This window comes from Hylobates moloch, unplaced genomic scaffold (genome assembly GCF_009828535.3).
Source record: "Hylobates moloch isolate HMO894 unplaced genomic scaffold, HMol_V3 SCAFFOLD_10, whole genome shotgun sequence".
Classification (NCBI taxonomy): Eukaryota; Metazoa; Chordata; class Mammalia; order Primates; family Hylobatidae; genus Hylobates; species Hylobates moloch.
This window is the reverse complement of record NW_026652285.1, coordinates 101,314,582-101,341,350: the sequence shown is the minus strand read 5'-3', so window position 1 is coordinate 101,341,350 and position 26,769 is coordinate 101,314,582. Positions and strand designations below refer to the sequence as shown.

At 53.5% G+C, this 26,769-nt stretch overlaps 1 protein-coding gene across 2 annotated transcripts in view; it reads right to left on the bottom strand.

The window, feature by feature from the left end:
- Nucleotides 1-1,442: 1,442 nt before the first annotated feature.
- Nucleotides 1,443-26,769, bottom strand: part of PTPA (protein phosphatase 2 phosphatase activator) — a 39,314-nt gene continuing 13,987 nt past the window's right edge. For both annotated transcript variants that reach the window (XM_032165369.2, XM_032165370.2), the window contains 7 exons: nt 21,385-21,510; nt 18,674-18,791; nt 15,503-15,602; nt 13,812-13,936; nt 12,715-12,815; nt 7,878-7,985; nt 1,443-3,000 (listed from right to left, as the gene is read on the bottom strand). In XM_032165369.2, coding sequence (XP_032021260.2) covers nt 2,923-3,000; nt 7,878-7,985; nt 12,715-12,815; nt 13,812-13,936; nt 15,503-15,602; nt 18,674-18,791; nt 21,385-21,510 — 756 coding nt within the window. In that variant the 3' untranslated portion in view covers nt 1,443-2,922. The remainder of the gene's footprint in view (nt 3,001-7,877; nt 7,986-12,714; nt 12,816-13,811; nt 13,937-15,502; nt 15,603-18,673; nt 18,792-21,384; nt 21,511-26,769) is intronic.

Below are 26,769 nucleotides of genomic sequence, written 5' to 3'. Positions count from 1 at the left end.
TCACCATGCCCGCCACCTCCATCCTCTCCAGGAGCCCACCCCAGAGCCCTCCTCCTCAGCACCTCCTCTTAGAAGCTAACAGGCAGTTCCGCGCCCCATGGCAATTCCTCTCCCTCAGGGCCCCCCACCCCAGGAAATGGCACCAAGCCACACAAGCCAAGAATTGGGGTTCTTGGCTGCTCAGCTCCCTGTCACAACTCCCTTCCTGTTAGCGACACCAAATGCAGCCTAAATTGGACCACTTCCCACCACCCCACTCTGAACCCTCACCCAGGCCACCATCCCTGTGCCCAATCACAGCTACAGCCTCCCAGATGGTCCTATCTCCCCTTCTCCTTAACAAAACCCTCCAGCACCTTCCCATAGAACACTGTCCAAACTCAGCAGAGCCCCCAAGGCCCCGGCCTAAAAGTCTGGCCCCTACACCCAACCCTAGCCCTCCGGGCCCAGGCCTGAGCTCTCCACAGCAGCTCTTTCTTGTCCTCAGGGTCTCAGCTCACAGGACCTTTTAGAGCAAGTAACCCCCTGCCCTGCCCCCATCAACGCCTTCTCTAATTGACATTATTTTCTCCATAATCCACCTGCTACCTAACTGTCATATTTGGATGCACTGCAGTCATGAGGAACATGCAGCCACTATTTGTGAAATGAAAGAATCCTCAAGACCAATGATAGGAATGTCATTATGCCCATTTTTCAGATCAGGAAGCCGAGGCTCAGAGAGAAGTCAACCATCAGGGCCCTTCTACTTCCTGGTAAGCAGCAGCTGCTCGGTTTGAACTCGGGTGTGCCTGACTCCAGACAGGCCTCCTGGTCACCAGTCTCCAAGGCGGCGCAAGGTGATGAGCGGATGAGGCTTTCCAGTCCATGCAAGGCCTCTAAGGCCAAGAGAAAGGTCAAGAACCCTTGTTCTCTGAGCAAGAGTGTCTTAAGGAAGTCTGGGCACAGCAGCCCCAGAGACCCTCAACTCCAGCCCAGCAGGGACAGGAGGGACAGAGGAGGGAGAATAGAGGACCACCCCCTCACAAACCACAGGTGCATGTTCCACTGTCAAAGCCCATCCAAAGGCTCCCTGGCCAGCTTGGGGCTAAGCTGGGAGTCCAGAGGGGCCCCCTTCACCAAGCACGGCTGCAGCGACCACCCGGGATATGCTATGTGCCAGGCCCTGAGCTGAAGACTTCACATCTGCTGTCCACTGCTGGCAGTCACCCTGTGACTGTCCTCATTTTGTGAATGAGGAAGCTGGGGCTCAGGGGCTTCAGTAACTTACAACCTTGCAGCTGGGGCTGCAGACAGCTGGGATTTAAACCCAGGAAAGGCTCAACCCAAACTGAAACAGCTCAAGTCTCAGACACTGTGGCCTGAGGGAAGGGGACCTGATGGCGGTCAGTCATGCAGAAATGGGCTAAACATGTGACATGAAAAGACATACCTCACACAAGTGACAGGTGCAAAACAGAGGCTTTAATCTGAACAGCAATGAGGGTGCAAGGGGCTGGGAGCCCATAGGGGGATGGGGGAGCCAGGAAGGGGTGTCTGGCCTTGGGAGAGAGGTGGACGCTGGGCCTCTTCTGAGAAACTGTCACTGACCTTTGGGACTCCTGACCTAGCCTCTGCCCAGACCATCACCGGATCCCAGGCTGAGCCCGTGTTGTGCTTCTCAGTGCTCCCCCTTCCTGAAGGGTGTGTGGACCCAGACACAGGAGGGGCAGTGGAGAAGGGCAGGCCCGGGAGACGAGCCTGTAAGAGCCAGGCCCAGGAACAGCCCTAGGAGAAACCTCAGCGGTGGCCCTCAATGGGCCTGCCCAGCCCCCACTGGGCCCATCCTGAGCGCCAAAGCCTGGGCTTGGGAGGCCGTCACTTACCTCACCCTATAAAGGCAATGGACAGTTCAGGGAGGTGAGAGGACAAGACGTGAGACTGCCACCTTCTGGGCCCACCCACCACCCAGGGGAGCAGAGAAGCAGGGCCCAGGTACCCAGGGTGAAGCTCTCAGCAGCGCAAAGGTAGCAGAAGCAGCCGGGCCTAAGACTGCCAAAAGGAATCCAGGCTCTCCAGATACAATGGGCCCCAAGCCCCTCCCTGAGTTTCTGCCACCCCCTCCCTGCCAGGGAAAGTTCTGGAAAGGCATGCCTCACCCCATCAGCTGGGCCCTCCCAGGAGCCCAGCACCTACCCAAAGGGCAGCTTCCATTGGCTAGGCTACCCTTGGGGAGTGGGAGAGATGTGGCTACAGCCAGGAAACCCAGCAAAGCCAAGGGCTAGAGAACAGAAGAGCCGGGGGAGGCTTGGACACAGGGGGCCTCAGGCCCAGGGGGCAGGGTGAAAAGGAGCCTGGGAAGGGCAGCAGCCAGGACAGCTAAGGCCTCTCCGCCACCCGACTCCACCCAAACCACCCCAGCCCATGGCTGGCGGCCAGCCTCAGCTTCCAGCCCTAGCATAGATGGCCACCCCAGCATGGCCTGGGAAACTGACCTGCCCCTGCAAGGAGCAGCTCCAACCCTTAGAAAAGCATCAACTCCACGAAGGGAAAAGCAATGGAAGCAGCAGGGTTATCTCCCCTCCCCTCCCTGCGGTGCTGCGGAACAGCCCCTGCTCTCAAAACCAGACTGGACGGGAGCGAAGGGAGAAGAGGCCAGGAACAGGAGAGGGTGGCCGAGTGACCGGGCCCCAGACCCTCTCTTCTGGCCAGTCTAGCACAGGGGAGCTCAGGAAACCGGCTACACTTTGGTCACTTCTCCCAACTTGAGCCCTGAAGCCTTATGCTCCGAGCCCCCTCGAGCCCATCTCGCCACCCCACCCCAGTAAACAGCCTCTCATCAAACAGGACGAACAGAGGGAGGGGATGGGGAGGGGCCACTGCTGGGGTGGGGAAGGCAGGCACAGGAACTGTGGCCTGGGTGGCTCTTCGGCTTGGCCCCTCCTAGCCCGACGTGACAGGATGGATGGGCAGCAGGCTCCCGAACTTGAAGTGCTGGATCACAGGGAACTTCTCCAGGCACTGTGAGGAAGGAGCAGGTGAGCAGAGTGGTGAGGGCCACACCACACCCCTGCCGGGACCCCAACAACCGCAGCAGCTCCCAGGTATCCATCCCAGGCCCAGGAAGTAACCCCGCCAGGGGATCCCCCAGGCCTTCCTCCCCCAGTTCCTCACTCCTATCCAAAAACACCCACTCCACAACGAGACCCACGAGAGAGAGACAGAGAGAGAGAGAGAGAAAGGCAGCCCAAACCTACAAGGTAGAAACCGAAAAGAGAGGCAGCCAGGTGGCATCACTTGGCCCAGAGAGGAAAGTTGGGAACCTGAGGTGGAAAGAACCCTCCTGATCACTGGGGACTCCTAGCCCAGGTCCTAGTTCTAGAGAAGAGACGTGGGGACGTTTGAACATAAGCCTAAGAGGCTGAGGCCGGGCCCCAAAGCCTGTTTTCTCCAGCTTTCAGTTCTCCGGACTGAAAAAGGCATCTTGGCACTTCAGAGTGAGACAATAAGAACCAGCTGACATCGAGTTCCCCCCACCCCTGGGCAATTCCCAGCAGCCGGTGTGGGGGGCAGGGGAAAAAGAGCGCTGAACAGGGGAATGGCTGAGCAGGGGGGAGGCCCGACTCCCTGAGCCCAGCCCAGCCCAGGCTCCTAGCAGAGGAGCAGAGCTGGAGAGCAAGTGACAGGGCCTATCACAGAAGCTGGCCTGGCCCACAGGCAGCCGACCCCAGCTTCCAGGTGCAGCTCCCGCAACAGCACCCCCATGCCCGCCACACCTGGACACTAGCTCTCACAGGAGCCACTCTGGGCATGCGAGGGTTGGATCTGCCAAGACTGACCAGGGCCTCCTCCCACACCTTTGGCCACAGAAAACAATCAGAGTATGTTAGGCACCTCTTGGCTGGAGTGGAACAAGACTTCAGACCTCAGAGAGAGTAAGAGCCTCACTCTGTGGCTGTGATCTCAACCTCCGACTAACTTAGAGACAAAGGGGTGCTATGACTAGCCCAGATTCCCTCTCCTCAAAAATCAGCTGTGGAACATAGGAGGGAAAAGCACCGGGGTGACGAGTGGGCCAAAGAGGCGCCAGGAGGGGAGGGAAAGAAGGATGGAAACTAAGCTCATGGTGGGGTGGGGAGCAGAGCCCTGGCCACAGCCAGGATCCTGGGCCTGAGGCACAGAATGCAGGGAGAAGGGAGCAGGGAGCGAGCGGGAGGTGGTCCCTGGGCAGGAGGGGGAGCAGCCGCAGATCCAGGCCAGAGGCCAAGGCAGCTGCCATGGTGCTTATGTCATCCCGGAAGTGGTCATAAGAGCCCCCCCCACCCCCCAAGGGCCCTGGAATTCCAGAAGGGGTCAAAGGTCAACCTCCCTCTAGCTCCCATAGGAGAAGTTGCAAGGCGAGAAGGGGTGGAGGCCGGGGGTCTTTCCATTCTGCCCACAGGACCCCAGAGCCAGCCCCCTCAGAGCCATAGCTGAGGCCAGGAGCTGGGCCAAGGAAGCCTAAGGCTCCAGGGCAGGAGGAGCCTCCAGCCCAGCTTTTCTCCCAGCAAGGCCCTCCCATGTACCTGGGCGGAGCAGCGGCTTCAGCCTGCCCTGACCTTCCAGCCAGAGGTGATTCAAGCTGGGGAAGGGACTCCCTGGGTCCTGACAAGGTTCTTCTGAAGGCAGCACCCGCACAGCCATGGCCCACAGGAAAGACAGGCCCCCCCAACCACACAAGGCCCCTGAGAGCACTTGGTTCTTCGGTCAGAAAGGCTGGGACAGATGCAGAGTTAGACCCAAATCCTGAGGCCACCTACTGCCAGGCTGGCTGGTCAGACTTCTGTGGCAGCCCAGGAGGCCAACTCCACTCAATCAACCAGCTCTGACTGGAGACCCAGCCTTCCTACCCACCCCTGGACTGCAAGACTGGCAGGCCTTGGAGGGCCTCCCTAGGGGCTAAGAACTGGCCTGAGAAAGCAAGCCCTCTCCTTGGACCTCTGTGCACGCAACATGCCAGCCCTTCAGGACCAAGGACTAAGGACTACTTGCCTACTTGCCTAGTAAGTTGTCAATGAGCGTTGAACACTGCAAAGACTTGGTGATCTTTTTTTTTTTTTTTTCTGAGACGGAGTCTCGCTCTGTTGCCCAGGCTGGAGTGCAGTGGCATGATCTCGGCTCACTGCAACCTCCACCTCCCAAATTCAAGTGATTCTCCTGCCTCAGCCTTCTGAGTAGCTGGAATTACAGGTGCGCACCAGGACGCCAGGCTAATTTTTGTATTTTTAGTAGACGCGGTGTTTCACCATGTTGGCCAGGCTGGTCAGAAACTCCTGACCTCAGGTGATCTACCTGCCTTGGCCTCCCAAAGTGCTGGGATTACAGGCGTGAGCCACCGCACCCAGCCAGTGATTTTTTTTTTTCTTTGAGACGGAGTCTCACTCTGTTGCCCAGGCTGGAGTGCAGTGGTGTGATCTCAACTCACTGCAACCTCCGCCTACCAGGTTCAAGCCTCCCAAGTAGCTGGGACCACAGGCATGAGCCACCACACCCAGCTAATTTTTATATTTTTAGTAGAGATGGGGTTTCGCCATGTTGCCCAGGTTGCTTTCGAACTCCTGGCCTCAAGTGATCCGCCCATCTCAGCCTGCCAAAGTGCTGGGATTACAGGCGAAGACTTGGTGATCTTTTTCTTTTTGAGAGAGAGTCTCACTCTGTCGCCTAGGCTGGAGTGCAGTGGCACCATCTCAGCTCACTGCACGCTCCACTTCCTGGGCTCACGCCATTCTCCTGCCTCAGCCTCCCGAGTAGCTGGGACTACAGGTGCCTGCCACCACGCCCAGCTAATTTTTTTATATTTTTAGTAGAGACAGGGTTTCACTGTGTTAGCCAGGATGGTCTCGATCTCCTGACCTCGTGATCCACCCGCCTCGGCCTCCCAAAGTGCTGGGATTACAGGCGTGAGCCACCGCGCCCGGCCTGACTTGGTGATCTTAAAGTCAGGGAGTTCCAGCGTTACCCTATACAGGAGCCTGTCCCCTTCCCCACACAGCACCGCCACACCCAGGGCTAGAATCTCCCGTTTTCAGGAAGGCCACTTTGTGATTACTAGAGAGCCCCCCCATCCTGAGTTGGTCATTTTCAGTGTCCTCCTTGTGTTTGTCACCCTGTGCTCAGCCCCCACGGAGACCCCGACAGCCTGTGCAGAGCGGACAGTCCCTGTGTTCCTGACACACCATCACCATTTTCAATCTGAATATGCTCCTCCCTCATCATCTGGCAGCCTGGAGTTCTTTTGTCTCTGGAAGGGCAGGTGAGAGAAAGGGACACGGTCTCTTGCCCTATCCTTTGGGCATTAGAGCCTGAGTCAAGAGAAGTTTAGAGTCACTTGAATTAAGAGGCTTGTAGAGAAGACAGTACTTCAGGTACCAAGCAGGGAAGGCAGCCAGAGTCCTCTCTTTGGCACACAAGGGTTGGGGTTGGGAGGTGGCTGGAGGGCGCTGTGCACCTCTCACATGCTCAGACACCCTGGCGGAGGGGCGGGGGGCACAGCAGAGTGAGAGTTCCCCAGCAGCCCCCACTGCGGGACAGGCGGAGGTGGGGTCAGGAACATCAGGACACCAGAGGGCAGTGACCCAGGGCAGAGTCGGAGTGGAGAGCCGGGGGTGGCCAGCTGCAGCCGGAAGGAGCCGAGGCAGCTCCAGCCAACGGGCTCTCAGGCATCTCAGATTAGAGAGGTATGTGGGCTGGAACCTAAACACAGGATGTGAGGTCCAGAGGAAGGGGACCAAAGCGGGAGGGGGCGGAAGGGAAAGAGGGCCGAGAAAGAGGGCCCCGTCTGCTCAGTTCAAGCCTTGTTAACCCCTTCAGGACCAAGTGCAGGGAGCCAAGCCAACTGGAAGCATCTGTGCTCCCCCACCCCGCTGGCCTCTGGCGCCCTTCCCCGTTGTCCCGCCTCTGATGATGGGATCCAGGAAGCTCTGGGTCCAATGAAGACCTGGAGCAGCCCCTTCCCAGAGGAGAAGGCCGGCCAGGAGACAAGAGATGGTGCCCATAGTACAGTGTCTGAGGCCATGAACTAGTCACCAGGGCCAGCCTGAGAACAGAAAGAAGGGACTTTAGGGACCCATCATTCCAGGTGTGGAACTTCACATCCAGCCCTTCTCTGGCCAAGGTCAAGCAGTTCTAGAATTAGTCTTCCCAGGAAGTGGGAGGAGCTAGCAGAAGGGACAGAGTAGAAATAAAATGTCTCCTCCCCACTTGTAAGAGAGAAAAGGCCACCTCCTTGGCTGGGAGAACGGTGCCAAGAGGGCAGGAGACACCCTCGGCTGCCTGCCAGCAGGGGGAGCTCCAGGAAACCTCAGCTCTCCTCTCCTCGGCATCTGATTTGAGAGCAGGGAAAATCATTTGCATCAAAATCCCTGAAGCAGTCCATAAAAATGCCAATTCCCGGCCTACCCTCAGACCTCCCACCACTCAGTGATCATACACACTAACATTTGAAGGCAGAACTTTGGAGATGCCTCCAAAGGGTAAGACCCTTCCCAGGTATGCCATGGGAGAGCCAGACTCAGACTGCCCGAGCCTCGAGGAGCCTTCGGACACTTGACAAGGGAGAAGGGAGGAACTCATCGCCCCAACTCCCCACGCAGCAGGTCCTTGCCTCAGCCTCCAAGCTCATCAGGACAGAGCTGGGCTGCAGCTTTTCAGGGCTGGGGTGGCTGGTGCTTCTCTTGACTGCCCATGCCCCAGATAGGAGATTCCGAGGCCCCAAGTGTCAGAGGGGCTGGCCTAAGATTCAGAGCAAAACAGTGGGGTAGGAGGAAGCAGGAGCCCCAGGCTCCACATCTTTTGCTTTGTCCCCAGCCCAGGACCAAGTGCGGCAGCAGGGACGGGCACGCTGGCCAGCCCCCACTCACCTCAGCCTTATACATGCGGATGAGACCCTGGTTCACTTTGGACCAGGAAGGGACGGCGCTGATGTTCCACAGCTGGTTGGAGTGCTCTGCAAATGGGCCAGTCTTCATCTGAAAAAGAGAAGCCACAAGCTGAAAAGGCAGGGTCTGGCTGGGAGTTCATCCCTCCTCCCCTGCAGCAAAGTCACACCCATGCATGCACACACACGCAAACACGCATGCACGCAACGCACGCGCAGACACTTGGGGACCAAGCTATAGCATCTGCCTGAGGGGCAAACATACAAACAGGCACATGCAAGTGCCAGAGACAGGGTTCCCCTTTGGCCCTCAAGGCCTGCTAGGAAAATATAACATTCCTTGCCCACTCACCCAGTCACCCCTCTTTCTCCCACAGCCAAACAAAAGGGGGCCTGATTCCTATCGCCCACCAAATCCAGCAGCCTCAGGAAGATCGGATCTCCACCTGAGCTTCTGGTGTCGTTCCCACCGACTCCCCAGGAGCCTCAGAGCGCCTCTCCAGCACAGGGGTTCACTCAGGTTCAGATAAACAGCAGCAGCAGCTGGACCCCACCCCTCCAGGCCCACCCCTTCTCCCCCAGGCCCCCCCACAGGGCACGTGGTCTGCACCTGCCACCAGCAGAGCTAGAAGAGATGAGGAAAGGGTCAATTTGCAAGAGGACCAAGGTGGGTATGACCAAACCCAGGTATCCGACAGCCCTCTGCCTGCCACGCAGGCAGGGAAGAGAGGGCCGATGGGAGGCAGGGGTGCCTGAAGCAGCAGCCAGCCTGGCCTGGCCAGGAGGTGGGGAAGGGGTGGCCGCCACAGCAGCTGAAAGAGGCAGGCACAAGGACGGCTCCATTCCTGGTCCTCCCTCTTGCCAAAGAGTCTCACCCTCCAGGAAGGAAGAGAAAGATTCTGCAGCCAGCATCAAGTTCCCATGACATCAGAAACCACAGAGGGACGCCTGTGTGCCTGAGCATATCCCCCCCGACACCAGGAGTCCAGCACATTTGTATTTATTAACCAAGCAGTTCATAATTCCCCTCGACACAGCTCCCCAGTGCATAGGCAGCATTTACAGGGGAACAGGGCTCTGCACCCCAGACCCATGCTGCAGAAGGAAGACTCTGCAAAGAGGCTGAGTCTAGCAAAGAAACAGACTTAGAAGGTTCTAGAAACATGCGGGTGTCAGGGGAGGCTGGGTTATTTGAAGGAGAAAAGATAAGCCAGAAACGCTCTCCAAAAAGGGGCATCAGTTCACAAGAGCCCTCAGGAGCCCCCACTCTTGAGCCATGGGCTGCCACCTGGTGACCCACTCCTGGCAGGCCTCTTACTTCTCTAGTAAGGGCAACTGTGACAAAACTTTTAAGATTTAAGTCAAAAAAAAAAAACTGTCATTTTATCCCCCTCATCTCCCTCCCCTGGCCCAGGTTTCCAAAAAGCCCATCCCAACACCCATGTTCGGGAGCAAGGACAACAGGCTCCTCCCTCCCCTCCTCTCCTCTCCCAGGCTCCACCACAGCCAGGCAAGAGCCCGAAGCACCCGACAGAGACAAAGCCCACCCTGGTCCCTGGGGGCCTTGTCTTGGGCCACTCGCTTCACCCAGAATTCACCCGAGGCTCTCTCCTCCAGAAGGGCAGCCAGGCACCCCCAGCTTACAGGGGCCTCACCTCTGGGGAGCTTTAGTTTCAACTGCCCTGCTCAACCACACTCCACCTCCAGCCCCTCCCCCGCCTCCCCGCCCTACCCCACCCCTTTCCCAGTCTGCAGGCTCCAGCCCTGTGCACATTTCCAGGCCCGGGAAAGCTCAGGGAGCATGGAGCTGTGTAACCAGTTTCACTCTCTGAGCAAGCAACCAGGAGGCACCGTCGGCTTTGTCTGCCAGGGGCCTGCCCGGCAAAGGCTCTGAGGCAAAGGCAGGCAGATGGGCACTGGAAGACAGAGCCCCTGCCTCCTGGCCAGCCTCGCCTACCAGGGCCAAAGAACAGATCCTCAAAAGGCCTCTGGCAGAGCCAGAGCTAGGCCCATGTCCTGGAGCTCCAGCGGCCCTGGGTCCCCACCCACAGAAAGGCCAGAGAGGTAGTTTCTTTGGAGGGGCTGCAGGCTGCCCCCCAGGCCTTCAGTGCCCCAGGGTCTCCCTAAGTCCTTCAGGGAGGTTACAGTCCTTTGCCTGTAACTGGCAAAGGAAAACAGACGAGTGGGGAAAAAAGGAATCGGGGCTGGAAGACAAAAAAAAAAAAAAATTAGCTCATTCTAGCCACAAAGGGAGAAGAGAAAGAACCAGAACGAGCGAGCGAGCTGCAGCCCGCAGTGACCCCAGGGGAATCGTGTGAGTCAGAGCAGCCATATTGAGCAGGAAATTACTCACAGACGCTGCGTTCCTGCCTCTCCACTCCCCAGAGAATCGGCCTTTTGTAAATGGCTCCTCTGTCAGTAACTGGGGGGATGGGCGGGGGTGGGGAGGCTCTGCACAGCGCCTTCCTGTCAGCTCCTTCCCTTCCAGCTGAAATCTGATCCCTCCCTTCCCAAAACTCCAAATTTAGAAGCCAGATTGAAACTGAAATTCTTTTCCTGCCTGCCCTGGGCTCTTAAAGGCGCCAGGGCTGCATTTACAGAGGCTGTAGAGGCCCTGCAAGGTGGGGTCCCTCACCTAGGATGCCCACAGGTATCAGGGCAGTCTTGGCATGAGACCCTGAAAGGGCTGCCTGATTCCATTCCCAAGTTCTCAGTGTTTTATTTAATCTCCCAGTTAAAAGAGCACCATGGTGAATCCAGGGTCTCCAGAGGAAACATTGCCTCCTTCCCAAGCAAGGCGTACAGAACTCCGTGCAAGCCTCCAGGTCCCGAGTGAGCTAAGCCAGGCCACTCACCAACTAAGGGCTGCAAAATGCTGCTCACTGCTCCGAGGTGGAAGAGGGTGGGCGCTCTGGAGAACCAACACAACGTGTGCTGCAACCAGCGGCCACATGGCAAGATAGGCCCTTGCTGCAGCCACCTCAGCTCCTGGGCACACTCCTCCTAGTGTCTACTGTTGAACACCATGCCCAAGAGCCTAGACCCAAAGTGAAAACCCAGACCTGTGGAGAAGGTGCTGAACAGCCAAAAACTCTAGGCACGCCCTCCCCTCCCTGTTCCTTCTGCTGCCTCAAATAAATGTCACCAAACCCTCTCCAAGTTCAGTGTGCCTCTCCTGCCACCTAGTGGCTACTTTGAGATTTCCTCTAGTGGAGGAACTGGGTCCCAAACTTTGGAAAAGCTTTGGGGTGTTTATACCAACACAATCAACCAACCAACTAAAGACACAAAATTTTACCATGGAATCAATTCCAAAAATCCTGGAGGTCAGGCCTGGCCTGCCTCCTAGTTGGAATATCGACAGGGACCCAGAGGCCTGACCAGCCGCCGGGGGAGCCCAAACAGCTCAGCTTTTTAGCCACACGCAAGAGTTCAGTGTGGAATCTGCACCCTTCTTCCCATCCTGCTCCTCCAGCTTATCCTGAGGTCCTCCAGGGCTCCACAGACCCCCACATTTCACTCCACAGACAGCAGCGCGTGACTGGCTTTCAAGACAGTGAGCCAGGCTGCCCCCAAGTCCTCCCGACCTTGGGCCTGCCACACTGCTGAGTGCAGCACATCTCTGGGAATGAAGCGGTGGCCGCCCAGCCGTCAGTCCCGGCTCCATTTGCTGACTTGGAAAAAATGTGTAATTCCCCTCTGGCCTCTGGAGTTTGGCAGAAGCCTGAGCCGAATGTTGACCAAGAAGAACTTGGAGCCAAGGCTGCTGGTTATAACCCAGCTTTCTCCACCTCTTGGGGGGCTCAGAATACACAGCCCGGATGGAGCAGCCCCTGTGGCCAGCGTCCACAGGCCTGCTAGGGACCTCACTGAGGCAGCAGACATCCGTGCTGGTGTCGGGAAAGGGACTGAGGAGGGATAGAACTCTCAAACCCTCTCCAGATAGCAGAGCTAGGGCGCCCTTTGGAAATTGGGGCATGGGGATGGCAGAGAGGATGAGAAGTCCTAACACCTCCCTGAAGAGAGGTCCAGAGAGCAGAGGGTCCCCAGCTTTCCTGTGCAGTCACCTGGCAAGTGTGTTTAGATGCAGGTTCCTGGCTCTTGTCCCCTAAGATTCTGATGCAGTAAGCTGGGATGGAGGGCCAAGGAATGTGCGTTTTAACAAACACCCTAGGAGATCTTGCACAAGTGGTCCAGGGCCCACTGCAAGGAATCCTGCCGTGGTGAGACAAGAACTTCCAGTTCCAGAACCCAGCTGTGGGGCTGGCTGTCCAGTGACTGCCACCACAGGCCAGGCCTGCGCACTCCCACTCCGGCACTTTGCTCGGGCCCACGTCCTCAGGCACTGACAGAGACGTATCCCTTCTACAGAAAAGCTGTCTGCACCAGAAGTTCGCTCCATCTCCTCTGGTGGTTTCATTTTACACATCCACAAGCACATGGTTCTACAGACCCTTGTGGGGCCCCACTGAAAGATGCTGACCCTCCCCAACAAACCTCCCCCCGCCTGCCCCGACCCTTTCAGACCTGCTGCAGCAGTCACCAAGGCCAGTTAGTGACCAAGTCTTAGACCCTCATCTCAAGACTCCTGTGGTGTTCAGGAGAAACTGAAGGAGAACTGGGCGGAGGACCTGACAGTCTGCAGCGGCTGACTCTTTCAGGAGAGGCCCAGTGGTGCTTCCTTTTCAGTAACCCGCTCCGGCTGGCCCTGCCATTTTGGGCAGCAGCTCTGGCTCTTCTGATCCACTGTAAAGCCACCAGCCTTGGTTCATTTGAGCCTGGAGTCAGGCATGGGCTTCTCTCTCACCCCTCCTCCTCACCTCGGTAATAAACAGGATACACTCCAGGAACATGTAGTCCTTGTGGTTCTCATTCACGGCCTTCTCATCCACAAAGTGTCTGGGCTCCAGGTATGGGTGGTCTGGGAAGAGGAATGGGCCCCAGGGTTCAGAACCAGGCCCCACCACTACCTGGGCAACCCGGCCCAGCAGTCACACCCACCCGGGGCCTCAGTCCTGCCCGTGGTGCCCTCAACACCTCACCTTGAAGGAGCAATAAATGGCTCTGGGTTTGTGTATTCTAATGTGCTAAGTTCTAGCTGCGTGGCGTTGGACGCATGACTTCAGCCTGCCAAGGTTCAGTTTCCTCACCTGGACAGTGGGGACAAGAACAGCACCTCCTCCTAGGGGCCATGACAATAATTACCACGCCTACAAGCACTCAGTATGGTGCCTGGTGCAGGTGCCAGTCAGCAGAGCTGGCTTCATGCTGGCAGACCCTTCACAGTGTCACTGAGAAGATTCAGGGAGGCAATGCACCTGAGGCCACAACTAATGGTCATTTATGAATATCATTCTGTAGGCAGTTCATTCTTCATCAAAATAGAGATGATCACCCACCCCCATCCTGAAAACCAGCTTCAAGAGTGGGGGAGTCACCAGAGCAGGCCTCTCTGAGCCCCACAGGAAGCAGGCCCACCGCCCAGCACTTGGCGGCTGCTCCCTAACGGGCCCCTTTGCACACAGCTCGATAATAACAGTGGATGACGCTGGTCACCAAATCAAAAGGGTCCCTCATTTTCAACATAAAACCCCACAGCTGCTGCCTGGAGCTGGGGCGCATTTCACACCAGTCCATTATGCGCCAGGCGTGCGCCCTTGGTCCAGCCCATGTCACTTCCCATTATCTTGGCGGCAATTGGCCTCCGCCTCCTCCAGCCCACTACACAGGCTCTCACAGCAGAAGGTCGACAGCAAACAGCCTCCCTCAATAGCTGGTCTAATGCCCTGCTTTCCAAGCTGTCACTGTCTGCCCTGGGCAGGAAGAAGGGAAGGAGGGAGCGCAGGAGGGGCAGGGGAGGGCCACAGAACGCAGCCTTGGTTGGGGGTGGAGGGATAGGCACCTCCCACTCCAGTACCTATCAGCTGCGAACTGCCCCAGATGAAGGGCAGAAACTGGAAGTCATCCAGACCCCACACTCCCTGGCTGCCGGCTGGCTCCATCCTGTATGTTTTCTGGAGTTTCCGCATAACCTCAAGGTACCTGCACAGGAGGGCAGGGAAAGGGAAGGTAGCAAAAAGTAAAAAGACAGTCTCACCCTTTTGGCCACTGGGAGCACAAGGAGACCCCAAAATAACCACTGAGAGTGTAACTGGTCTCAATTTCAATAATGTAGCTTCATTTCCCCCAACAAACACTCAGCCATCTTTTGGCTCAGGAAAGGGATAAAAATCACTGATCAAGGGCCTGGGCGCGGTGGCTCACACCTGTAATCCCAGCACTTTGGGAGGCCAAGGCGGGCGGATCACAAGGTCAGGCGATCGAGACCATCGGCCAACACGGTGAAACCCCATCTCTACTAAAAATACAAAAAATCAGCCAGGTGTGATGGTGGGCGCCTGTAGTCCCAGCTACTCTGGAGGCTGAGGCAGGAGAATGGCATGAACCCAGGAGGCAGAGCTTGCAGTGAGCCGAGATCTCACCACTGTACTCCAGCCTGGGCGACAGAGAGAGACCCTGTCTCAAAAAAAATAAATAAATAAAAAATAAAAATCACTGATTAGGAAGGTGGGTTTTGGTGCCATCAACTCCTGACAACTTGTAAAACCCTGGGCAGGGCCTCAGCCTCTCCAGCCTCAGTTGGCCTGTCTGAAAGCTGACACAAGTCCCAGCAGGTTATCTCCTAGGTTCTTCTGGTTCCAACCTTCTACTTTATCAGAGGCTGCATACCAGCCACCTGTGAAGCATCGAGCACTGCTCCTGGGCTTCGTCACAGGCCTGCTGCAGCAGCACTGCTAGACTGGGGCACGCAATAGGGATTTTTAAGAGCTCTGGGTAACTGATCCACATCACTGCTGCCCAGCGACTGGCTTGGGTGGTGCGGGGCAGCAGGTCAGAGTCTGACTACCTGCGTTCAGCTGGCGTGAACCCAGTGAAGACACCAGATATCTCTGTGCCTCAGTTTCCTCATATATAAAATGGAAATAACAGTTGCTATTCCATAGGGTTGTTGTTAGAATTAATGAGTTATACATAAAGTGGTTAGAATTCTTCCTCCACGTGGTCAACACCATGTGAGTACTGGCAGACATTATGTGACAATTCTTTTTTTTTTGAGACAGACTCTCACTCTGTCACCCAGGCTGGAGTACAGTGGCATGATCTCAGCTCCCTGCAACCTCCGCCTCCTGGGTTCAAGCAATTCTTCTGCCTCAGCCTCCTGAGTAGCTGGAATTACAGGCGAGTGCCACCATGCCCAGCTAATTTTTGTATTTTTAGTAGAGACGGGGTTTCATCATGTTGGCCAGGCTGGTGTCGAACACCTGACCTCATGATCCGCCTGCCTGGGCCTCCCAAAGTGCTGGGATTACAGGCGTGAGCCACCGCGCCCGGCCTATGTGACAATTCTTTCACTTGTTTTGACTTGGAGGTTAATTTGAACCTGTTGGAAAAAAGCCTTGGACACTCCATCCACAGCCAGAGCTTGACTAGGACAAGACAACCATGAGCCACTCAGGAGAACCCTAGAGCACCCCATTTCCCAGTCTGAGGAGGAAACAGATGGCCCCTCACGCCCCCTTCTCCAACCCTCCTGTCCTTTTCTCTCACCGATTGAACACCTTGAAGACAATAGCTATTTGGTCATCCACCCGGAGCACCCCAATCTTGCAGAGACAGCAGAGGAAAGCAGCGAAGGCTGCCTCATGCCCTGGAAGAGAAAAACAACCAGCGTTGACAGTCATCCAGGTAAAGGACTGGGATTGTTTTAGTCTCCCAGAGTCCAAATCATTGATAAGTGCCCCTCTGAGAAGGGTGGTCAACATGGAGACAATGAGACCTCTTCCCCACTCAGAAAGACTTGCTAGGCCCTTTCCTTTCAAGAACTATAATACCAGTACTGGCCGTGCATGGTGGCTCATGCCTGTAATCCCAGCACTTCAGGAGGCTGAGGCAGGCAGATTGCTTGAGCTCAGGAGTTTGAGATCAGCCTGGCCAACATGGCAAAACCCTGTCTCTACAAAAAATACAAAAATTAGCCAGTGGTGGCACGTGCCTGTGGTCCCAGCTACTCAGGAGGCTGAGATGGAGGACCTCCTGAGCCCAGGAGGTTGAGGCTGCAGTGAGCCATGATAAGGCCACTGCACTCCAGCCTGGGTGACAAAGTGAGACTGTCTCAAAAAAAAAAAAAAAAAAGAACTACCAGTACTATAATTCTACTCCTAAAAGACCCGGGCTGGACATTTACATTTCATTATGTAGGTTTAACTCACTCAGCAATTCCACCATATTTACTGAGCACCTACTATGTAAGCAGTCACTGTCCATGTTACGCACTAGGAGACAGTGACAAGTAAGTCCTTGCCCTCAGAAAGTTTATGACCTATCAGGGACAACAGACATTATAAATATACAGTCACTACTATGATTCCAGCTCTGAAGGAGAAATACAGGGTACTAACCGGAGGATATCACAGAAGGACTCTGACGTAAGGATTCAAGGTTTCCCCTAAGGAAGTAACATCTAATCTGAAATCTGAAAAATGTGAGCTGGCAAGGCAAAGGGAGTGAGGGAAGCAAGAAATGCATTCTAGCCAGAAGGAATAGCATGTGCACAGGCCTTGAGGCAAGAAAAAGTTTGATCTGTTTGAGGAACCCTAAGGAGGCCAGTATGTCGAAGGCAGTGAGGGCAAGGGAGAACGTGTAATGACAGGAGGCTACAGGTCACATGGGCCTTGTGGCCATAGGAAAGAGCTCAGACTTTACCCTAAGAGCAATAGGGAGCCACTGCAGGCTTCTAAGCAGGGAACACATGATCAGATTACAGGGTGAAAAAGCATCCTCCTTCCTTTCCCAGTCATATCAAACAGGAATGGTCTGCACTGTAGGAACTACTCACTGGACTGTGATTGAATCCCATTGTTCACAGTGTCACACAAAACCTATCTGGAGGGAGGTGAGAAGAGAATGTGTCAGAGAATACTTCTGTCCTGTCTCTGGAGGACGAAGACCCTTCCAGGGCCTGGAAACTTGTGAGCTGTTTCCTTCCCCTGCCACAGTTTCCAATTATGACCAGCCAGGGCCCAGGCTCCCATTGTTCAGGGGTTCGCATGCAGCTGGGGCACCAACCCTTGCTGACCTGGCCAGTCTTCCCTCTTTGATCTTTTCCCTGCTGGTCTTAGTCAAAGCCCCACCTGGTCCAAGAGGGCCCTTCTCCAGGGCCTGCCTCTGTGGCCGGGGCTCCCTCCTGTGGATCACATTCCCCAGACAAGGGGAGGGCTGAGCGGTGCCCCATCTGCCTGCCTCAGGGAAGGAAGGTGGGCCCTCACCAAAGCAGAGGTCCTCCTTAGCTGCACAGGCCAGGCCCTGACCTAGAGAACGCCTCCCTTCTATATTTTTGAGAGATGGGGTCTCAGCATGGTGGCTCGACAGGCCACGCCCCGACCTAGAGAAGGTCTCCCTTTTATATTTTTGAGAGATGGGGTCTCAGCGTGGTGGCTTGCACCTATAATCCAAGCACTTTGGGAGGCCGAGGTGGGAGAACAGCTTGAGCTCAGGAGTTCAAGACCAGCCTGGGCAACATGGCGAAACCCCATCTCTATAAAAAATACAAAACAATTGGTTGGGCATGGTGGCTCATGCCTGTAATCCCAGTCCCAGCACTTTGGGAGGCCAAGGTGAGTGGAGAAGTGACCTCACCAGAGGTCAGGAGTTCGAGACCAGCCTGGCCAACATGGTGAAACCCTGTCTCTACTAAAAACCCTAAAATTAGACAGGTATGGTGGCGTGTGCCTGTAGTCCCAGCAGAATCGCTTGAACCCAGGAGGTGGAGGTTGCAGTGAGCCAAGATCGTGCCACTGCACTCCAGCCTGGGCAATAGAGTGAGACTCTGTCTCAAAAAAATAAATAAATGCCAGGCTGGTGGTGCACACCTGTAGTCCCAGGTACTGGGGAGTGGAAAGATGCAGAGGCGGGAGGATCACTTGGGCCCAGGAGGTCAAGGCTGCAGTGGGGCAAGATCACATCACTGCACTGCAGCCTGGGTGACAAAGCAAGACCCTGTCTCAAAAAAATAAATATATAAATAAAAATAACTTAAAATAAATTTTTAAAAAAGAGATGGAGTCTTGCTACGTTGCTTAGGCTGGTCTTAAACTCCTGAGCTCAGGCAATCCTCCCCCTCAGCATGCCAAAGTGCTAGGATTACAGGCACGCACCACTGCACCTGTCTACACTTCCCTTTTAAAGTGCCCACACACTCCCTCTCCTCAAAGTCCAGGTCCCTTGGCTTACGTGCACCACAGATCCAAAGAGCCCAACAGCACAGAGAATGTGGCTAAGAGACAAGCGGTGCAAGGGAGAGGGCGTGCCATGACACTGCAAAGGCCACCAAGAAGCGTTCCCATTTCTCAAAGCTTCAGTAAGCTGCTGCCTTGACATGCAGTAAGTGCTCAATAATTATTATTTTGGTGATGAGGAGCTAAGAGACTATTTTCACAAGAACAGAAAGCAGCGCTGCGCAAGCACCATGCACGGGGCATCAGCTCCCCCTGGTGGACTACGGCAGAGCTGCAGCATCCGGGCCTCCCTGCACGCCTACGAAACCACCCTGAACCACCCTGCCCATGAACAACCCTGAACCCCAGCTGGCCCCAATAGGTTGCAGGTGCTTGGCGAATTCTTGATTGCTCTCGCTTGCTCAGAGGGCCCAGAGACCATCTGAAGCCCAAAACAGAAAGCAGTGAAGCTAGATAAGTACAAAGCCCCACAAGCAGCAGATACCTGTGCCGTAGTCAATGCGCGTGGAGTTCCCCACTGACTCCTTTAGGTAAACAGCCACCTCAGGCACAGCAGCTGCCAGATGGGTGGGGACCACTGTGGCCACCAAGTTTTCTGCTTCCTGGTAACACAAGAGACACAAAGTGGTGGCAGCATATTAAGCAGCATCCCAGTGGGCAGGTGCCCAAGGGCAGCACCTGACTGGGGGCCCGCGCTGCCATGCCAGGCCAGCCTGGTTCCCTGTTCTGACGGGCCACAGAAGGAAAGGGAGGGACACCATTTATTCTTCCACAGCAGAAGACTACCCAGGCGGCTTATCATCGACTGATTCTTCCAGGGCACAGGAGTCTAGGGGCAAGACAGGAGGAATCTGGAAAAAAGCCTCAACCCTCCCATGTGGTAACTCACTGGAGCCCCACAGAGACTCTGGAAGGTCAGTGCTATGATTCCCACACAGGCCACCTTCCTTCACACTCTCAGGTCAGCAAGAGCTTGTGTCATGTGCCATCAAAAGACATGCAGAAGAATGTTCACAACAGCATTGTTTAGAGTAGCCAAAAGGTGGAAATGCAATGGAAATGTCCATCAACAGTGAAATGAATAAACTGTGATATATTCATACAATGGAATACTACACAGCAAAGAAAAAGACCTATAGCTAGACATAAAAACATGGATGAAACTCAGACATGACATTGAGCAAAAGAAGCCAGAGAGTTATACGAAGTTCAGAAACATGGAAAAAAAATCAATTTATGGAATAGAAATAAGAATAATTGGGGGGAGAGGAGAGGGATAGCATTAGGAGATATACCTAATGCTAAATGACGAGTTAATGGGTGCAGCACACCAACATGGCACATGCATACATATGTAACAAACCTGCACATTGTGCACATGTACCCTAAAACTTAAAGTATAATAATAAAATAAAATAATAAAATAAAAATTAAAAAAGAAAAAAGAAAAAAGAATAATCTGGGCGATATCAATTGGGAAGGGGAGCACTCCAGCTAGAATGCTCTATTGCTTGGCATGAGCGGTGAATCCATGGGTAAAAAACTTGACATGAGTGCTGAGTCCATGGGTAAAAACATGTAAAAATCCATCAAGCTGTACAGCTATAATTTGTCAGCTTTAAGATATAACTTAAGGCTGGGAGCAGTGGCTCACACCTGTAATCCCAACACTTTAGGAGGCCAAGGTGGGCGGATCACCTGAGGCCAGGATTTCGAGACCAGCCTGACCAACATGATGAAACCCCATCTCTACTAAAAATACAAAAATTAGGCAAGCGTGGTGGCACATGCTGTAGTCCCAACAACTTGGGAGGCTGAGGCAGGAGGATTGCTTGAGCCCAGGAGGTCAAGGCTGTAGGGAGCTGAGATCATGCCACTGCACTCAGCCTGAACAACAGAAAAAAAAAAAGACCATGTACCATCTTAAGAGTCCAGAGGCAGGCCCGGGCGTCTCTTGGGAACAGCAAGCACTTCACTGGGTCCTGAGTCCTCCCCTCTGCTCCATGTGAAAATATTGGGCCAGAGCAATTAGGACCCAAATTTCCTTAAGCTCAGTTGTAGACAACTGGCATGAGAATCTCCTGGAAAGCTGGTGAAAATCCAGGTTCCCAGTCCCTACCCGGACCTGTAGACTCTGCTTTTCTAGACAGGGTCTGAGATCCTGCATTTTTATTTTTGTTTGCTTTGAATAGGTAACACCTTCATAAGATTCAAAAATAAAAACATCAGTAGAGGATCAGTTCAATAGACTAGTCCATCCACACCATGGAGTATGCTGCTAGCATTCCAAGTGGGTGTGCAATGGCTCCATCATAGCTCACTGCAGCCTCAAACTCCAGAGCTCAAGTCATTCTCCTGCTTCAGCCACCCAAGTAGCTGGGACCAAAGGTGTGCACCACCATTTCTTATTTTTTGCAGAAACGGGGTCTTGCTATGTTGCCCAGCCTACTCACAAACTCCTGGGCTCAAGTGATCCTCCCACCTTAACCTCCCCGAATTCTGAGATTACATGCATGAGCCACCGTGCCCAGCTATAAAAAAAATTCCTTCTTGGGGCCAAGCGTGGTGGCTCACACCTATAATCCCAGCACTTTGGGAGGCCGAGATGGGCGGATCACAAGGTCAGGAGATCAAGACCATCCTGGCTAACATGGGGAAACCCCGTCTCTACTAAAAATACAAAAAATTAGCCGGGCGTGGTGGTGGGCGCCTGTAGTCCCAGCTACTCAGGAGGCTGAGGCAGAAGAATGGTGTGAACCCAGGAGGTGGAGCTTGCATGAGCCAAGATTGCGCCACTGCACTCCAGCCTGGGCGACACAGCGAGATTCCGTCTAAAAAAAAAAAGATAAAATAAAAAATAAAAAAAATTCCTTTTTATAGCTGCACAGTACTCCATGATATTGATGGACTAATTTACTTAAATGATCCCCTAAAGCTGGATACTTGGAACATTTCCAATTTGCTATAATACAGTGACTTAATAAACAGCCTTGTAGTGCAGTCGTGTTTCCCAGAAGATGACCAAGCAGAGTATAAACTCATTTGTAATTTTGCTAAGTGAAATTGCCATTTTAACAAACTGTCTGAGATTTGTATACGCCTAGAAGCGCTATACAATGCAGGCCCTTCCCCAACTGGTGCCAGAACCACCCTCACTGCCAGCCCAGTCCCTGGCCTGTCCTGTGGCAGCCTCACCTCATCAAGTTTGGCATACCAGGTCCTGTATGCCTTATTCCCAAACCGAGAGGGCTGGTCCACAGGAGGAGTCTCATCAATCCACCTGTCCAGTGTGTTGAGAAGAGCAACTAGTTTCTCAATGGCCTGTGGAGGCAAAATAGAGGGGTCCAAGCTACAGAGCAAGTGGCTCCCGCTTAGCCACAGAGGGAAGTCCACTGCTGCCAGACAATGACCCCTTGGCATGGCCCCTACTGGCCACTCTCCCCCATCCCTCTTTCTTCCCGACTGTCCTGAATATGAAGGAGGGTCAGGGGAGCATGATGGGCTTTCCAGAGAGGGAAGCACACTAGGCTGATGGGACAGGGACGGGGTGGCTTTAGCACCTGGTTTCTGCAGGCAGCCTACCCCATGGGCTGCTGCTATAGACAAGCAAACTCCAGACCTGACATCTTTTTAAAAAGACTTTATGGAAGCCTTTTGTTCAGTATGCAATACCTACTCATCATAAAAAACAGAAATATAAACAGAAGAAAATGAAAATGACCAGAAATCCTGCCACCCAGAAATACACTAAACTTTTTTTTTTTTTCTTTTGAGATGGAGTTTCGCTCTTGTTGCCCAGGCTGGAGTGCAGTGGCGCGATCTCGGCTCACTGCAACCTCTGCCTCCCAGGTTCAAGCGATTCTCCTGCCTCAGCCTCCCAAGTAGCTGGGACTACAGGCGCATGCCACCACGCCCAGCTAATTTTTGTATTTCTAGTAGAGACAGGGTTTCTCCATGTTAGTCAGGCTGGTCTCAAACTCCCAACCTCAAGTGATCCACCTGCATCGGCCTCCCAAAGTTCTGGGATTACAGGCGTGAGCCACCGTGCCTGGCCTACACTAAACATTTTAACATATCCTTCTGTGTTATCTTCTTATAGTGTTTTATATTGTTTAGCATGGTGGGCCTGGATTCAAACCCCAGCTAAAACACCATTTAGTTGCTGTGAGACCTTGAGCAAGTGACTAACTCTGAGCCTCTCAGTTTCTTCATCTAAAAAATGGGGCTGATGATAAATACCTCCTAAGGTGCACAGTGCCCAGCACGGGGTAATGGTATACATTCATCACAGGACACATTCTGCTCTGCAGCCTGCTCCTTTTCCTCATGAACCTCATTCCACATTTACATATAAACATAATCTTATGACAACTTTTACTAAGTGAATAACATTTCATCGTGCCACTGCATTATAATTAATTTAATTCCTCACTGTTAAATGTTTGGGTTATTTCCACCTGTTTCATTACCTATTTCATACATAATGCTATGGTAAGTCAGCTTGCAACTCAATCTTTGTGGAAATGCCAGGTCATCATGTGCAATGCTTTGTAGGGTGGCAGAGTTTAAGAGCCCATCCCCCTACACCTTTCCCACAGAAGACAGGGACCAAGAAGTAGAATCAGAGTCAGAGGTGCAGGCAGCATTGGCACATAAAGTGTTACTCAATGAAGAAATCAGGTGGCTGTCTGTCCAACCCAAAGGTCAGTTAGAAGGTGCTCCTTCCAGGTGGGCTTGTAGAAACAGGCCAGCACCAGGGCTGGTGGAAAGTACAATGCAGAGGCTATCTGCAGCCATTCAGTCCTGGGAAAAGAGTCCCTGCCAGGAAGTGGATCTTGCCTGTGTCTATGGAAACAAACGGTGTAAGAAGAAACTTACAGGAAATCCTGGCACTGGGCAGGAACTAGCAGGGTGATGCCCACATGAGAAGTTACGCCTGGAAGGGCAAGGCAGACCAGGCCTGCCATGTGCAAAGACTCAGCCAAGAGCTATGTATGTACCTGGGGAGAGGCAGGCTTAAGCTAATGAAACAGGCTGGCCATGCCCCCAGCTGCCTAAGTGAAACCGGCCCTGAGTGCTGCCCTCTCTCATCTCCCCTTTGTCTAGGCTTGGGCATGGGAGGACAGGAAAAGTAGCCTGTAAGAGGAGAAATTTCCCTTTACACCTGGCTAAGGCAGAGGGCTAGGATGGCATAAAGCTGCCTTGCTGAAATGTGAGAGTGCTGCCAGAGCCTGGCTTTGTGAAAAACCAGGAATGGCTGATAAGCACAGGCCAGACCTAACCCATGCAGAAACGGGGGCTTACAATGGATGGCACAGTCATCTTGGCCCCAGGAAGCACCAGTCAGCCCCAGATTCCCCAGGGATCTCAGTCTTAGGCGAGGCACTGAAGGGGACAGAGAAGACAGAGTCACAGGAGCCAGGCCCCAGCTGCTAGCTCAGCTGGGCCAATGAATAATTCAAAGGCTCCCAGCTCCTCTTCAGGAGAGGGCTTTTTGAATGTAGGGGCTGCCTCTATTGTTTGCTGTGTTGGGAGAGAAGGGCTGGAAGAAAGGGAACTGGGGCTGAAACCCCTTTGAGGCACAAAGAACAACTCCAGCTCTCCCATTCTCCCTAGGCCAGTGTTTCCTTTTTGGATTTCAAGGACCAGTAAAATCTTCCCTAAAATTTTACTGGCCATTTTTGAATTTTGCCCCCTTGTAAGTTTAAAAAAAGTAAACAGAACAACAACAACAACAATAAATCTCCTATCACATTTATTTTGCAAAAATCGAAAATGTTAACCCCCATAAGAGGAGGACAGGCATCATTTAAAATAAGAGCTAGCTCGCCAGGCGCGGTGGCTCACGTCTGTAATCCCAGCACTTAGGGAGGCCAAGACGGGCAGATCACCTAAGTTCGGGAGTTCGAGACCAGCCTGACCAACATGGAGAAACCCCATCTCTACTAAAAATACAAAATTAGCTGGACATGGTGGCACATGCTAGTCGGGAGGCTGAGGCAGGAGAATCGTTTGAACCCAGGAGGCGGAGGTTGCAGTGAGCCGAGATTGTACCATTGAACTCCAGCCTGGGGAACAAGACTCCATCTCAAAAATAAAAATAAATAAATAATTTTTTTAAAAAGCTAGTTTTTTTTTCTTTTTGAGACAAAGTCTTGCACTGTCGCCTGGGCTGGAGTAAAGTGGCACCATTTTGGCTCACTGCAACCTCCGCCTCCCGGGTTTCAAGGGATTCTCCTGCCTCCACCTCCCAAGTAGCTGGGATTATAGGTGCCCGCCATCACGCCCAGCTAACTTTTTGTATCTTTAGTAGAGATGGGGTTCCACCATGTTGGCCAGGCTGGTCTTGAACGCCTGACCTTGTGATTCACCCGCTGTGGCCTCCCAAGGTGCTGGGATTACAGGCATGAGCCACTGTGCCCAGCCAAGAGCTAGCTTTCTATGCAACAATACTATTGAAAATTAGAACTGACTAATGCCTAACGGTAACAATAGCCAATAACAATCGAAGTATTTATTTAGTATGTGTTAGGCACTATGCAAGACAACCCCTACTCGTGGGATCTCAGTGAATCTTCCCCAAGGGGCCATGAGTAGTCTGCTAACTCTTACCACTCTACAGATGAGGAAACAGAAGGTCAAAAATGACAAAGTCATTGGTTCACAAGTGATGAAACTAGCCAGCCTGACTCCAGAACCCAAGCATGTAACCACACTGCAATCCTGCCAAAGTACAGCCTTTGAGCTAAGACAATACCTGAGCCGGGCGCAGCAGCTCACGCCTGTAATCCCAGCACTTTGGAAGGCCAAGGCACCTGAGGTAGGGAGTTTGAGACCAGCCTGGCCAACATGGTGAAACCCCGTTTCTACTAAAAATACAAAAATTAGCCGGGTGTGGTGGTGGGCACCTGTAATCCCAGCTACTCCGGAGGCTGAGGCAGGAGAATCGCTTGAGCCTGGGAGGTGGGGGCTGCAGTGAGCCAAGATCATGCCATTGCACTCCAGCCTGGGCAACAAGAAAAAACTCAAAAAAAAAAAAAAAAAAAAGACAATACCTGCTTGGTGTGGATGGCTACCATCAAAGCCACAGGCAATTAGGGGACTTGGCAGCTAAGGATTGCTGGGGTAATTACACCCTTCCCCTTTAATTAGCCTTCCTCCATGACATTCCTGGCCCACTGAGCACAGCTGAGCATCCCTCACCACAGGCTCCAGGAGGAACCTCCTTTCCCCAGCCACCCTGCACCCAGAGCCTCAGTCCCAGAGGACTGAGTGAGCCCAAAAGGAACCCAAAAAGCCACTAATGGGCCTGGCTCCCAAGGGAAGGCTGTCTAGAAGCACAGGCCTGGTTCTCCTGAAGTGGACATAACAGGACCTAGGTCACCTAACAGCCAGACAGGCCCGGCAATAGGCAGTTCTGCCAGGGGCTGGGTATGAGGGTGAGGCACGCAGTGTTAATCTTGGGGCAGGTGGAGAAACTGGGCCAGGGCAGGGCCACATCTTACCCAACGGGCCCAAGACTGTGGCTAGAGAGCTGGGTAGGCCAAAGTACTAAGAGAGGCCCTTCAGGCCCTGGTGTCTGAGATAAGAGACTCAAGGTGGCTCTGGGCCAACTGGGACATGAACCCAAGAGGCTCCTGGAGGCCTAGGTCCTAGCCCTGGGACCTAGCCCTGAGATAGCATCCAGCAAAAGCAAACAGCTAGTAAGGCCACACCTTCTAATCAGTATCTGCCTCCCCTCAGCTCTTGCCCTCCCTACACAAACAAAACTATCTCTGAAACAACGTCCAAAAAGCACCCACCAGGCAGTGTGAATCCAAACGCAAAAAAAAATGCACGTGCCCTTTGACTCCACATTTCCACGTCTAAGAATGAATCCTTCGGAAACAAGGCCCACAGATCTATGTGCGGGGATGCAATGATATGCAAGGAGCGATGTTTACTGAGATAACCTAACAGTCTGAAGACAGGGGGCTGTTTAAATAAATGAGGGGCCAAGCTTGATGGCTCCCATCTGTCACCCCAGCACTTTGGGAGACCAAGGCAGGAGGATTGCTTGAGCCCAGGAGTTCAAGACCAGCCTGGATAACATAGAGAGACCCGGTCTCTGTATTTAAAAAAATAAATAATAAGATAAATAAATGAGGGCACAGCTCACTGCAGGAGAAGAGAAGCTCTTGCTTTCCTGGGTGACCACTGTCAGGAGGGGCTGCCCTGGAAGCTGGGTATGAGAAACACAGGGAGAGATCAGCTCTGCTGTGAATGTCATACACATGTCTATTACTGATCTCTCCAGTGAGCACATTTACTGTTTTGTAATCTGTTTTAATTTCCAAAGTTATATAAAAACACCAGGCCAGGGCCCGGCGCGGTGGCTCACGCTTGTAATCCCAGCACTTTGGGAGGCCGAGGTGGGCGGATCACGAGGTCAGGAGATCGAGACCACAGTGAAACCCCATCTCTACTAAAAATACAAAAAAAATTAGCCGGGCGTGGTGGCGAGCACCTGTAGTCCCAGCTACTCGGAGAGGCTGAGGCAGGAGAATGGCGGGAACCCAGGAGGCGGAGCTTGCAGTCAGC